Below are 15,084 nucleotides of genomic sequence, written 5' to 3' on the forward strand. Positions count from 1 at the left end.
TTATAATAAGCTTACTTTAAGCGCGTCATGGTACGAAAAGTCAATTAAAGGTCAACATTGTTTTTCTTAAAACTATGTTACGTGGTAGTATGTTATGTGGTAGGCCCCCTAGCCCCTTGTCCGATGCTCGAGCATTCAGTTTCAACGCAGCATGTGACATTTAGTGCGAGTTTAAATTAGTCGCTGTTAGACGCGCTGCAGCAGCGCGACTGTCACATTTCATACAATTTATAGAAGCGCTGGAACCGCGCGGCGGCTGCGCGACAGTCGCGCTGCAGTCACGCTCAGTTGCAGTCACATTTAATGAGGTGTACATGTTAATTTTTCAAATTAACCACGATGGATGAAAATCGAATTGAAGAATTTATAGAGAATGTAAAACAACACCCTGCAATATAGGATAAAATATCCAAGTTTTTTACTCACCTCAGCGTAATATAAGTCGTTCTTTTGCACAAATAAGTGTTTCCAAAGATGGTTTTTTGTCGTTGAATATGGCTTTCTAAGAGTATAATCATGATTCTATTCATTCAAATATAATTTTCGAATTTTTTTTTATTATTTTGACAAAATAAAGGTAACGAACGTATTCTATACGTTCTGCTATTATTTTTTTTTATTCTTCAGTTTTAATAAAATAAGTAAAATTAATGTTTCTTCGTCAGAATCCATCGCGTAACTGAATCGAAAGATAAAAATTTGGCCGCACTTCAGCAACGCGAGTGTCGCGCTTCCGCCGCGCGGCTGCAGCGTTTCTAACAGTGCCTAATTTGAACGCGTCCTTAGTTCTAATAATTAGAACTACATGTCAAATAAATTATAGTTAAGTAGCAACAACGGAGCGTCACCGCATCGTGTCAATTCGTGTGGCATCGCTCTTGGGCATTCTCTGTTGCATAATTAATATCATAAGTCCGTACTTCAGGTCGAGCTCTTGATGCTTAATTTCTTTTAAGAGTGGTAACATCTTCGGTAAGACCAATAAAACTACAGCATGTTTATTAAAACTTGTAATATCCCACGGTAAAGATTCTTAACTGAAAATTATAGTCAGTGTAGACAATGCACAATGGTAGGGACGTTCAGGATCAGATGGAGACAGAAGCTTGGTACATGGAGAGTACAAGGAAACCAATGGCGTACACCACCAGCATTATATCCATTATTGTAGCTACAAATTCGCGCGCGATCTGCAATTGATAATTTTAGATTTAAAACCAATGTAACCAAGAGCCATACAAAAAGGTAATCTAAAATGGCGTCACATTTGTCTTCTCGTAGCGTAATCTTAACGTAACACCAAATAACCGCACGATGCGCTGACAGAGATTTAAGCGGAAGCTATATTGACACAGTTACGAAATTCATTGTTATTAAAATTTTAATACAATTTGCAGAAGGCACGTCCGCCTGCAAACGCGCCTGATATGTTTTATCAAAATATGTTTATTTTACATACAGATCGCGGTACTTGCGGTGTCTATTTAGATATATGTCTGTAACTTGTCCCATTATACCATAGTATTATCCACTCTACAACTACTACTATACTACTACATAGGGCTCACTATAAGTTTCCGGAACTGGCCACTTACATAAACAATATTTAAAAAGTAATTACAGCATTTGAAAATGGAACTCTTTGGCTGTATAATACAGTTTGTTTCATCTGACTGTCACTTGTTTTTACATTGTGGCGTCATTTTAGAAATTGGTTGTCTATATCGCAATGGATGTAACTCGAGAAAATTTTCGTAGTATCATTTTCTTCGACTTTAAGTGGAACTTAACAGCTCAGCGTAGCTTCACTCGGCTTCAAACTGCTTTTGGCGATGAAGCACCATGCAAGACGACTATTTATAGCTAGTTTGCAGAATTCCAACGCGGTCGTGTGAGTCTCAGTGACGAATTTCGTGATGGTCGCCCATCCACTGCTGTGAACAACAAAAACATCGATGCTGTGCGCCGTATGATCAAAACAGACAGGCATGTGACATATCATGAGTTTCGGACATCTTTAGGCATAGGCATGAATCAAATACAATCAATACTACACAAACATTTGGGTGTGAAGAAGCTGTGCTCTCGGTGGATCCCACACAATTTGACTGAGGCTTAAAAAAAGGGTCGCGTCACTTGGTGCAATGCTATGCTTACCAGATTCAACGAAGGGGCGTCAAATTTTGTGTGGGACATAGTAACAGATAACAAAACATGGATTTATAGTTACGATCCCTAAACAAAGCAGTAATCGAGCGTATGGGTCTTTCGAGATGAGCTAAAACCAACCAAAGTGCGAGCGTGTAAAGTGCCTCTAAGCGGATGATTGCTTCTTTTTTTAATAAAACCGGACATGTGGCTACTGTTGCTTTAGAGAATCGTTGTACCGTGACTAGTGATTGGTACACGACCATTTGTTTGCCGGAAGTTATTGACAAAGTCCGTAAAAATAACTGTAAACGCCGTATCATCTTGCATTGCGATAATGCCAGTTCTCACACGGCCAGACAGACAAATGAATTTTTTAAGGTGAACAACGTTGACCTTATGAGCCATTCCGCATACAGCCCCGACCAGGCCCTTGTGACTTTTATTTATTTCCAAAAATTAAGAACCATAGGAATGAAACTATTTTTCCGGATTTAAATCGCGTATATTTGTTTTTTCAAACAAACCGACGTTTCAACAGGGAAGATGGTTTCTCCGTACCACCAGTTTGGGATCCAGTATTTCCTCTAATGAAAAATCCCAAACAGACATAAGACTGCAGTACTAATTAATATGTTTTAATTTATTCTAATTTCTATTAATAATTAATAATAAATTAAACTTAATAAAAAATTCATTCAATAAAATAATTTGTAAAACTTAATGTAGCGTAAATTGGAATGTTTTCTTTGTAAAATTAAAAATAAGGTATTTAATTAATAACTATTGTAACTATAGTGAAAAAATAGGGTGGTTTGCATTAATATTAGACATAACTGGTTGAAGACTGTACCACCTCAGTCAACCGTGACCATGGGACCTGTAAAGGGCCCGAAACGTCGGTTTGTTTGAAAAAACAAATATACGCGATTTAAATCCGGAAAAATAGTTTCATTCCTATGTATAACAATCGCGAAAAATTAAGAACCAGTTACGCGGTCAACGATTTTCATTACCCGAAGAAGCTGTCGAAGAGTATGAAAAATATTATGTATTAGAAATGTCACGGAGGAGTGGCATAAATGTTGTCGAAATTGGTTCATTCGTATGAAAAAGTGCATTAACGCTGACGGAGGATATTTTGAGAAACAATAAATTAATTTCTGACCATTTATAGTATTTTTTTCTTATTCATTCCGGAAACTTATAGTGCGCCACACGTATACATAAAATATATTATTTCATCAAGTGCTCAGTCATGCAAAATACAGGCAAATTGTGAAACACAAACTTTAAGCTGTACATTGGTAAGTCTCACCCGGTCCTGCGCGAGTTGCAGGAAACGCGCATGCGCCTGCGTACACACGCGGGACAGACTCATTACGAATAGTTCCGCTGTGTTCACTATCAGGCTGTGAAATAAAAAAAATAACTTTTTCACCTCACTAGCTCGGAAAGGTCTTTTTTTTTATTAGAAATCAGCGCGCAAAAGCCTGAAAACGTGAGAGATAATGACACGTCTAACTACGCGATTACATTACTTATAAATCCGTTGGTTCTTATTATTGTTGACATTAACTTGACAACGATAACTAATTTTATTTATTAAAACTGATTTGTTATAGTTGAACTGTTTTTCTTTCATCTAAAATTTTTTACGCTATAGTGTGGCAGCAAAGTTCGTCTTGTGCCTTGAAACCCTCGCTACGCTCAGGATTATATTTCTGAAACACTTGCTTCGCTCGTGCCTCAATCAGAGGGCTCATTCAGAGTGAAGGCGCGGGCGCAGCGCCGGGTGAGGGCGCGCGGGTCTTGGCGTATTCCCTTTCACAGTGCCGAAGCGTCTACGAGCGGGTAGATCCACACGTCGAAATTGCAAACAGACGCTAGACCAAGCACTGTGAAAGGTACGAGCTAATAGATCTAGCGATCACGCGCGTCCCGTGCCCATCTAGAGGCGCCAACGCGTGACAACCGTGAACACAAAGAGCGTCAAGGAACATTTCATTTAAACGTACCGCGCCCGCAATGTAATCCTCCTTTTTCCAAACCAAAACCAAATGCGTAAGCGTCACGTCTGTCCATAACAATTGTAACGCCACTCAGAGCTGTGAATTATAAAGATTTGTGGGGCACTCCCGCTGCGGTCGTCATCTTCAGACAAAGTTGACAAGTGCTATGTGTCCGTAATATCACCCTTCAAAACCGGAACACAGAAATGCTCACACTACTTCTTGGTAGCACGTCACCCTCGGTAGCCTAGCGGCTGCTAGCCGTTAGCACTATAGGCACTAAATGAGGACGTCACAGGTTCGATTCCCCGAAGGAAGAAATTGCGGAAATTAATTTTTCTAAATTAATTTTAGTACGTCTGTTCTAGGTAATACCCCAATTTTGTTCCTCCATATAGAGATTTCCTACTTTGAGACCAGGTAATTGGTTAGTTGTCTGTTTCAGAGTGACGCGACGAACTAGTCGTGTGTATGGTGTGACACGTCTGTCCAAGTTTACTGTGACAGTTGTCGCAGAAACCGCGTAATTTACTTCACAATTTAGTGTGGCAACTTATACAGCGCCCGTAGCGGTCATAAGAAGAAACAACATGTCGTAAATATAAATTTTACGTTAAGTGTCACTATAATCTCAACACCATGAGATTACAGTGACACAACCTTTTTGAAAATTTGTTACATAATATTATCTATAATATCTATGTACTTACGTAGCCTCAAAATTGATATAGACATTGTTTCACATATACTCCGTTTTCATAGACCACTTTAGTTTCCAAATACTTTTTGTGCAAAACCATTGAAAAAGTTTTTCATTGGATTGTTTCTTTCTTTAAACTTTTAATAATCAAGATTTAAAAAGATCTTATTTATGTCACTCATTTTTAGAATTCATGAAGTCGTGAACAGACGTTCAAATTCAATAATATTGTATAGCGCCATCCTTACTTTTTGGTATGTATTTAAGGTAACGTTTGTGGATCATATAATTACGCAGTATCCGATGCTGTCAACAGATGGCGCCACATGCATTTTTGTAATCCCAAATTACAATAGATGGCGTTACGATATCAGTGATAGGACAAAACTGTTTTCTTACCCGGGGTTGTACGTCCAGTTCGCGCAGTTGCTAAAACTGAAGACGGGCAGTAACAACGCCAGAACATAGCACCACATGTCGTTTGTAAAGGAGGTGCTCGGTTGCATAACGGGGGGTTGAACCCTTTCCACCGTTGTCGGCGGCCTGTTCAACCTAGCCGGTACCCTGAATATTAAATATAAAAGGTGTAATGTTAGTTGTTATAAGAACCTTTTTCCCATAAACATTGCTCTACATGCGTTCCTGCCAAATAAGCAATACTTGAAAACGCGTGATGCGAATGAAGCTTCATACTGGATACTTGTCTTTTAATTTTGTCGAATATTACTTATTTGACAGTAATTGTTTCGGATGGATTTCGGACAGAGATCGAAAGTAGTCCCCCTAGTACGATTATCTCTGAAAATCTGGATACAAATGTGGAGCGAGTTTACTTCACAGAATAAAGACCGTTGGACAGGGTGTATCAGAATCTCGTAGCATTAAATATTAGAAAAATCGAACAACTTTCACCTGCGTGCTGATTTTGATTCAAATCGCAAGCGATCCGATAGGATAATTCCGAAATCAGATGGGTTTCTGAGTGAAAAGATGAACGATCACGTTCATCTTTTCTTAGTACTATATATCTCTCATTTGTGAGTTATATCAACTATTCTTCCGATTGATTGATGATTCCGAGATCGGTCAGTTGTAAATGACAATTCACATGCGCCTCGACTCGAGAGAGGTAATCAAAATCAAGCTTCTGGCAATGTTAACTTGTCGTAAGTCAATTCAAAATATTACTTCTGTTTATTGGCTGTCTACATTGACTTACAATTATATGGACGTCGGGTCCGCGCTAAAAAGTGTCCGCACTTGTAAGGCGCTAAAATCGTATACAGAGCGCCAAACTCCGCTTTAGTCTTCATTTGTTCTACTGACAGCGCGATACTGCGATGACATTACAATTTAAATTTCGAATAGGTTGACTTGGGACATTTTTTTCGTGGTTTTTGTATTAGACCCGTCGTCCATTTATTTGTAAGTCAATGGCTGTCTACTAAACTTTTTTCACTTGAAAATAACGATTATGTACAGCAATAATTACTGAGAATCTTCAATCTCAAGCAAAAAACATCGTAATAATTTGTATCGCAAAATAAGCAACAAATTAAGTGCATCTAAGTCACAATTCACGATTTAGAAGCGGGTTTCAGATTCTTGCAGATTAGTAGGAATTTTAAGTAAGGCCAATCAATGTTTGTGGTATGTATTTTTGTTGGTACTGGTGCTGGTCTGCAAGACTACAGTGTGTAGATTTATTCTTTTTTTAATGATTGATAAAAAAAGACAAATAGCGTAAATGCGACTTACTTCAAACTGCAAACGTAAATAAATGTATCACCCACAATGTAATTGATATATTTTTGTTTCATTTTAAAAGGTGTCAGAAATTACTTCCCTTTCTCATACACAAATTCATACAGATCTTAAAACATGTATGAGGATCAATACTGGTCAATTAAAATATATGAAGTGTCCAGTGTGTCGTGTCGTATAAGGAGGTCAAGGAGCTGGCTTGTAGGAGAGATGACTGGAAGAGGCTCCACTGACAAGAGTACAACTCTTAAGTTGATGATAAATATTTAGTACATTTTTTCCTACTAGTGCCATCATTCTGGTACACTTAAAATAATATGTACTTAGAGCTTCCACACACGAACGAGTTAACAGTAGTTTATGGTAACTACAAGTACTCGAGTTCTGAACCATATACCATTACAAAAAAATTACATAAAACAGTGATGTCGTTCGTGTAAGGAAACCTTTAACAATAAAGTAAACATTTACATTATGATGTACTCGTATGTATTGGCTCCGTACACAACATTAGCGCTTTTGCACGGCGAATAGCGTCGGCTGGTAATTCTGTGAAAACATTGCGATTGGTCACAACACAATTTGATACACCAGTGGGAAAGTTAACGCAAATTGAATTAGAGGTACCGCTGTATATGCTTGTCCCGGGGAACGACGTCAAAACCTTCCGAGACTCAGCAAACTGTAACGGGATATCCCCAATGTATTATACTGCGTTTCAATCCATTTTCAACAAAATGTAAACAAACAAGCCACTGACCATAGACGGTTTAGTGATGTCAACTGTAATGCTAACTACAAATCGATTAATTAATTGAATGATTCGATTTGTTCAATTGAGTCATACTAGTGGTTTTCCCTACATAACCTATATAAGTATATTTAAAATTTCCAAGTCGTCCTTTAAATCCTTACACTTAGATACTCGTTCGATTGCGATTGAAATATTGGATTTACTAATCGATTATAAAAACTTTAATTGAATGAACCGAATGGTTTTTTTTTCATACAGCACTATGCAACCATGGACACGTCATGGATGTATAGATGAAAAATAACCTCACTTTTGGACTACCATTTTTCAAATACAATTTTACGATGCTATTCAAATAAATTTTGTTGGAAAAAGCGATGAGATATCAAGTCGAAATCTTCGAGATATACGTAAAAGTGTTACTTGTTCGAGTTATTGAGTGGTTATTTTAGAATTTTAACCAAACAATTTTGTTCACTTTTTGTTGAAAATGGATTAGAACAGACTTTAGCTATGTAGTATGCCCTCAATTTTACTTAAAAAAAACTTATTTTACTAAATACTGTATTTTTTAATGAGTCCAAGTAACGTTACGAAACTGAGACAGAAGTTGAGAAGTCTCATGCGCCTGTAATGTCATCAGCACCCTTACCCTTCAAAACCGGAACCGAACGATCAGCCTCATACATCGAATACCGAATCCTTCATTTACGCCGACGATCTGAACCTGACATCTCAAGCCCCAGCTTTTGAGGAAGTCGAAAGGAATCTCAGCGGAGCACTAGAAATCCTTAGCTGCTATTATGAGCAAAATTCCTTGCGACCGAATCCTTCAAAGACTCTGTCCTGCGCCTTCCACCTTCGTAATCGTGAGGCTCGGCGGACACTCAACATCCGATGGAGGGATGTGCCGATTGCCCACTGCTACACTCCAAAATATCTCGGTATTACTTTGGACAGAGCCTTAACTTACAAACAACACTGCATTAATACCAAGCAGAAAGTGGGCAATCGAAACAACCTCCTGCGCCGCGTTACATCTTCCAAGTGGGGAGCTTCGCCACAAACTTTGCGAACGACCGGACTAGCCATTTCCTTTTCAGCAAGTGAATACGCTAGCCCAGTTTGGAGCCGTTCAGCATAGCCGTACCTGATGGACACGGCACTAAATGACACATGTCGAATCATTACGGGCTGTCTGAAACCAAACCCTGTTGGTATGCTGTATCTGCTGGTCGGTGTTGCCCCTCCGTACGTCCGCAGAGACGTGGCTAGCTCCCTGGAGTGCTTAAAAAAAAAGACTGACCCGCGACACCCGTTACACCATCACGTGCCGGTAATCCAGAGGCAAAGAGTCGGCTTAGGAATAGCTTAATTAAAGAAGTATTCCCTCTGGACGGGGAAACTAATCAAGTCCGTATAAATTTCTGGAAGGAGAGATACCCAACAGCATCACTCATTCCGCTGTCGGAGCACCTCCCTCCTGGGCATAATCTATCTATCTATCTATGACACACTTGGAAATCTTTAAATAGACTGCGGAACCAATTCGGCCGAAGCAAGGATGCACAGGTGGGGTTATAGCTCAGAGAGCGCATGTATTTGTGGTGTCTCTCCGCAGACTATGGCACATCTTTTGTTTTGTCCTGCGTGCCCCGCCTACACCTGCACAGGCGAGGACCTGTACAACGCCACTGAATGCTGTATCAGTCGCTGAGTACTGGTCCTCAGAAATATAACCGTCAGAGTCAACACACTAAGAAGAAGAACAAAATCGGAACGCAGTGGTGCTCACATTATTGCATGACGGCAGAAATAGGTAAGGTGGCAGTACTTCCCTGGACGAACTGTTTCACAAGTAGCTCTACAGTTATGCAAAAATATGTCTTTATTAGTGCAAGTTGTATTACTCCTGGATTAAAAATACAAAGTTTTTTGTAAACATCTCATTGTAAATGGACTGTTTCCTGAGAACAAGCATACGCAGTACCACAGGTAAGCAGAGAGTGGATACTCGTGCCGAAATTCAACTGCGTAATTTTGAGGCATAACTTTCCGATCAGAAATCAGTATACGGCCATAGAGGACAACTTTATGACAAAATACTGACATTTTATTGGAAGAAATACGAAAGAGATCAATAACGGGGAAGGGTAAAAATAAAGCAACCACTTTCTATATTAATATAAATTATTGCGCAGAGCCAATACATGTACTTATTGTAATTTACTATCGTGTACCCTCCGTGAAAAACGCACTATGTCAGAAAATGGGATGAACAAGTCGTGCACTTGCTGGTAAGGGTAAGCTTAAAATAAGTTCAAATGTGTTTGAAGGTATGTATGAAAAAAAAACAAAATTATAGCACTCAGGTACCACGCTCTCACCACGTACGTTAATGGCGAAGCTGAATTTTATTTAATAGGCAACAACTTTAAAGTCCTTGGAAGAAACCGCGCGGTTGCCGCGCGGCCGCAGCGTAGGTCAAATACAAGCCAGCCTCGTCCAGCGCGTCCGGAGCGCTCGTTTTAGTAAAAAAATTAAAACTAAACAAATAGAGCGTATTTTGCCATGACAGTTAAATGCACGCGGTCTCGGGGTGAGCGCCTTCACACACCTTCCGACTGTGTCATACATTATGGATTATTTTAGCAACGATTATATAAAGGCTTGTAGTTTTTTAGCCACAAGGGGTTTATTTTGATTCAGTTGTGTGGAAATAATACTTAGTTCTGACAATCGCATATAGATGGAAGCTAAAGATTTCGATTTCAGTTGTAATTCTTACAATCAAAATTTTACGTGGGACATACTAAATTGATTATGTGTGTGTTGTATACAAGAGAAAAGCAACTTATAGCACGTTTTTCACTAAAGTTACACTAATTGTCAAAATCATTCATTACACCACGTAACATGATTATATTTGTAAGTGAAGGGACGAACAAGACGCGCGCACGATGGTAATTTACTCTACTGCTACTACATATAGATACGCAGACATAGGTTTGGAACTTATAGCAATTTGTAGGTCTTTTTTGAAGATAGGAGTAAAATGACAGTCCATTGTGCAAAAGTGTTGCCAGCTTGCAAGCAGCTAGGGATTGCAGTCTATAAATATTCTATCGACTATCGACTGAATGTTAGTCATACTTATGCAACAAGAAAACCGAACTTGTTTCATTTGAACCAACATCAGACCATTATTGGTTCAATTGCTGGGTAAAATTTCATTGGAATTGTCAATTTTTGTTAGTTATGTAAAAATACAAACGAGGAGACATATTAAATATAGTATAAATATATAGATAACGCAATTTGTAGTCATTAAAATGTGGTAACATTCACAATTCTGGCATTTTTGGCATTTTTCACCTTCTTCCACTATCTATCGATAAAACTGTCGACAATAACTATTTATAATTTTATAAAAAATATGGCAACCCTGCAAATGTCATTTTACTCCGTTTTAAAAAAAGACAGACTATATATTTATAGCAGTATACTGCTGGAAATATAGCATGGCACTTATGCTACGCACAAGTCTACAATACCGGTACGCTATGATGGCCATTTTGACAGACTACTATAGTGAGGTCAAATCCCAAATCGTAACAAAAAAAAATGTAATCAATATCATGTATAAGTTTTTAGACTAATAACTAGAATTACAAGCGGTAGCTGATTAAAAAGTTCGAATAAAACGAAAATAAAAATGTTTACTTAATACATCGTCAATTCGAAATTTCTTTGTCTTGCATTGAGCCTTGACGCGAGTTTAGAAGGTAGAAGTTGTGCTGGACAGAGATCCTTTATGTGATGATCGAATTAGATTTCATTTTTTTAAATTTCGATGTCACGTTATGTCGTAAAATTATACATCCATAAATATTACTGCACCGCACTATTGACAACAATGAACAGCAATTAGCTACTTCAACGTAGTATGAATTAATACGAAACTTGATGAGCGGACAAACGTCAAAACGGCCATAATAGCGTGCCGGTACTTTAGTGAACATTATGGATTACAATAGCTACCTGACATTACTGACTCCTTGGACTATTACATTGGCTGGCGTGTCAGTGGTGCTCTCACTTTCGCCATTTATCCATCGGTCGACGTCTCGGCTCAACTGGCTCTGGTCTCCCAGGATCACGATCGATGAGGATGAAGGTAGGTCGCTACTCTGCAGCACAGAGAGTTCTTTTTAAAAATACGTGCGGTCTACGATATTTTTGTACTGTGCGGTTTTGACTGTTGGGTACAGCAGGCATGACGGGACAAGACTACAAAAATATAAGATGTTTATTCGCTGACAAATGTAGTTAACAATGCAGGTCCTATAGTATATTATATTAGGTCGTATATTTCACCAAATCTTGGCATGCGAATATTTTACACATGCTTAATTCACTTTTGATGTAGCATGCATTAACGTTAAATTGATACAATAGCATAAACAAACAACACCAATTGGAATTTAACCAGAAAATAGGAAATCAAAAATATTATATACAATAGTTAAATTTTATCAAAATCAATATTGTATTAAGCATTGAGTAAGTAACAAATTATGCAATTTCATTCTAAATTGTCTACAATTTAACTCTTTAACAGCGTCTGGTAATTTATTAATTAATTTGGGTGCTAATACAAACGTCGTTCTACTGTAAAATTCCAAATTAGGGCGTCGTATGGGCCGTATTTCTATTTTATTCCTTGTGTTTCTAGGATATTTTAGGTTTGACAAGAAACGCCCCGAGACTGAATGCTCAAATTTTATTGTGTTAATCTATGTTTGTGTCATTTCTCATATTATCTTAAAAAGCCTGATTTCACCCACTGCTGGGGGGAAACCTCCAAGTTTTTGTGCCACTACTCACGGTCCTGCGCTAGTCTCGTCCAGGTTCGCTCCGCGATGCGTGCGATATCATCTGCCCATCACGCCACTGGACGCCTAACACTCCTGTACCCAATCTATGGACGCAACTTAGTCATCGCCTTACTTTTTTTTATAATATCAAGTGACGGGACGAACAAGTCGTGCGCCTGATGGTAAGCTATACGCCTGTCCATAACAGTTGTAGTGCCACTCAGAGCTTTAAATTGAAAGATTTTAGTGGCACTGCCACTGCGCCCGTCACCCTGAGACGTAGTTGACAAGTCTTATGTGCCTATAATTTATAAGCCGGAACATGCTGACATTACTGCTTGGCGGCAGAAACAGGTAAGGTGGCAGTACTTTGTGCTACTAAAAACTTCGTCTGTCATCTTGTTTCCGTGTAATGTGTCCAGGCTGGTGTCAGCTTTGGTTCCGTGATGCGACTAACCACATCTTTTGCCTTCGTTCGACTTCAAATCTGGACAATGCCGAGCAGGCACGCTCCATGGCTCTCTGTATAACTCTCACTCTATACACAGCTTCCTTCGCGAGCGTCCAGGTCTCGGCACCGTAAGTCGTGGTAGGCAGAACACACTGATTACATAGACGGGTCTTCAAACATCATATATTATGTAGAAGGAAAATTACATAAACCCTATTATAAATTGTTTTAGTTGGTACAATTAATCATAAGTAAGTAATGGCACTTACCAATTTGCTACGAGTCTGCATAATACTCTGAAACAAAGAATTGTATTTTAACAAGAATAGACCATATGAAAAACAATCGACCTCAAAAGTTCGTGGTATTACCTACATCTATTTGCCAAGTTTTATTAAAATCGGTCACCGGAAAGTGCGCAGAATCAGATTCATCCTCTAGTTTGCCACCCTTAGAGGTGTAATATTTTTTTCTTTTGGTCTCTCTTATATTGGACAAACGAAGCGAGTATTTGTACCCGCGTCAATGTCAAACATCATTGCGAAACAAGTCTGCAATCTGCGAGCCTACACCTACACTTTCAATGAAGTTTGACAAACCCCAGGCCCTTGCAAAAGAAGTCCGTTATCTACCCTGGATGCTGCGAGAGGCCATTGAAATTTAAAAAAAATCCTAATTTCAACAGGGAAGATGGTTTGTCCGTAGCTCCAGTTTGGGATCCAGTATTTTCTCTGATGAAAAATCCCAAACAGACTTAAATTATTAAGTGTTTATTTTACTGAAATTATTGTAAACACAAAAAAAAGAACAGAAAAGGAAATTATTCTTACACATTACTGATCGTGTTGTAGCCGCATAGTGCGCATCGTATATCTGTGTTCGCTTGTCACCTACATATATTTTTATTGGCTTTTTATTTTAGTGCACTTCATTTCTTTTGTAAGTCTGAATTAGTTAAGTTTCTCAGTAAGAGAATATGTAGTTTTTATGAGAAATAAAAATCGCCGTGTGTTACTCTTAAAAGGTAGGAAAGGGGTCACCATGAAAACAATACATTCTAACTCCGAGTAAATAAAAATTTTTCCACTTTTTTTCGCAATTGCTATGACTCGTAGATAAAAATTAACAAGAACAGTGGCCGTAGGATGAAATGTTTGTTTAACCTAATCTATAGGAAATGAAACTATTTTTCCGGATTTAAATCGCGTATATTTGTTTTTTCAAACAAACCGACGTTTCGTTTTAGTTTATTCTAATTTCTATTAATAATTAATAATAAATTGAACTTAATAAAAATTCATTCAATAAAATAATTTGTAAAACTTAATATAGCGTAAATTGGAATGTTTTCTTTGTAAAATTAAAAATAAGGTATTTAATTAATAACTATTGTAACTATAGTGAAAAAATAGGGTGGTTTGCATCAATATTAGACATAACTGGTTGAAGACTGTACCACCTCAGTCAACCGTGACCATGGGACCTGTAAAGGGCCCGAAACGTCGGTTTGTTTGAAAAAACAAATATACGCGATTTAAATCCGGAAAAATAGTTTAATTTCCTATGTGTAACAATCGCGAAAACCTAAGAACTCGGTAACCTAATCTATGTTAAACTATTGTTTTAAATGTTATATTTTTGCCGTGTCCTCGTTCGTTCACGCCAACCAAAGTTATTGGGAAGTTCAAATGGTCTAGTCAATCATCTAATTCTCTTTACTAACCTTGGAACTTTCGTCAAAGAATCCTGAAGACCGTGCACTATGAAAATCTTCTCCGCCAATGATGCTGTTGGCAAATTCAGCTAAATCCGACGCCATTGGTCTCTTAAACTTGTCAGCTTCTCGAGTCTTCTAGGCCTGAAACATCCAAGTATCCAGGGTGGCCTTATTTAACATCTTTAGACTTTTATTTCATGTTTTTGTATTGTGGTAACTTTCTTGTCGAGTTACTTGGTCACTTAATATTCACATGATTTGGTTTTTAAGTAATTAGTTATTTCATATTTGAGTGGTTTGTGATGTACTTTATTATTATTGTTTTTCTTAATGGCGGCCACCAGATTTGAGCCAGTGTCAGTTTTTATGATGAGCTTTCTAAGTGGGTAAAAATTTACGTCATTATGGCATAATGTTTAGCATGTCATCTGTATTTTGTGCCTGAGTGTAGTTCAAAAAAGTTTTGTTTACTCTTAGATTCTCGGTATTAATATGCCATATATGTAAATGCCATTTGAATTTTTCCATGAGCTTTCGGTGAAAGAAAGCATCTTGATGAAACCTGTATGTTGAAGAAGGTTCACAACCCTCGGAAAACGTGTGAAGTCCCCAACCCGCATTATCCGCTCACGCGATGCGCTCCTCCTACCGCAAAATGGCG

General features: G+C 38.2%; 1 protein-coding gene across 3 annotated transcripts; it reads right to left on the minus strand.

The window, feature by feature from the left end:
* Positions 1-1,009: 1,009 nt before the first annotated feature.
* LOC113237899 lies at positions 1,010-14,741 on the minus strand. Of its 3 annotated transcripts, none has more exons than XM_026474608.1 (7): positions 14,430-14,741; positions 12,976-13,002; positions 11,420-11,568; positions 7,096-7,173; positions 5,260-5,424; positions 3,452-3,560; positions 1,010-1,190 (listed from the first exon to the last, which is right to left on the minus strand). In XM_026474608.1, the coding sequence occupies exons 1-7, from the start codon at positions 14,523-14,525 to the stop codon at positions 1,089-1,091; spliced, it is 726 nt and encodes a 241-aa protein (XP_026330393.1). In that variant the 5' UTR covers positions 14,526-14,741; the 3' UTR covers positions 1,010-1,088. The 3 variants fall into 3 exon arrangements, with proteins under 3 accessions (XP_026330393.1, XP_026330394.1, XP_026330395.1); XM_026474609.1 differs by having other exon boundaries at positions 3,467-3,560; positions 14,430-14,739; XM_026474610.1 differs by lacking the exon at positions 7,096-7,173 and having other exon boundaries at positions 14,430-14,739.
* Between the last annotated feature and the right edge of the window lie 343 nt (positions 14,742-15,084).

The sequence above is a fragment of the Hyposmocoma kahamanoa genome, unplaced genomic scaffold (assembly GCF_003589595.1).
Source record: "Hyposmocoma kahamanoa isolate Upper Pololo Valley unplaced genomic scaffold, ASM358959v1 94, whole genome shotgun sequence".
NCBI lineage: Eukaryota > Metazoa > Arthropoda > Insecta > Lepidoptera > Cosmopterigidae > Hyposmocoma > Hyposmocoma kahamanoa.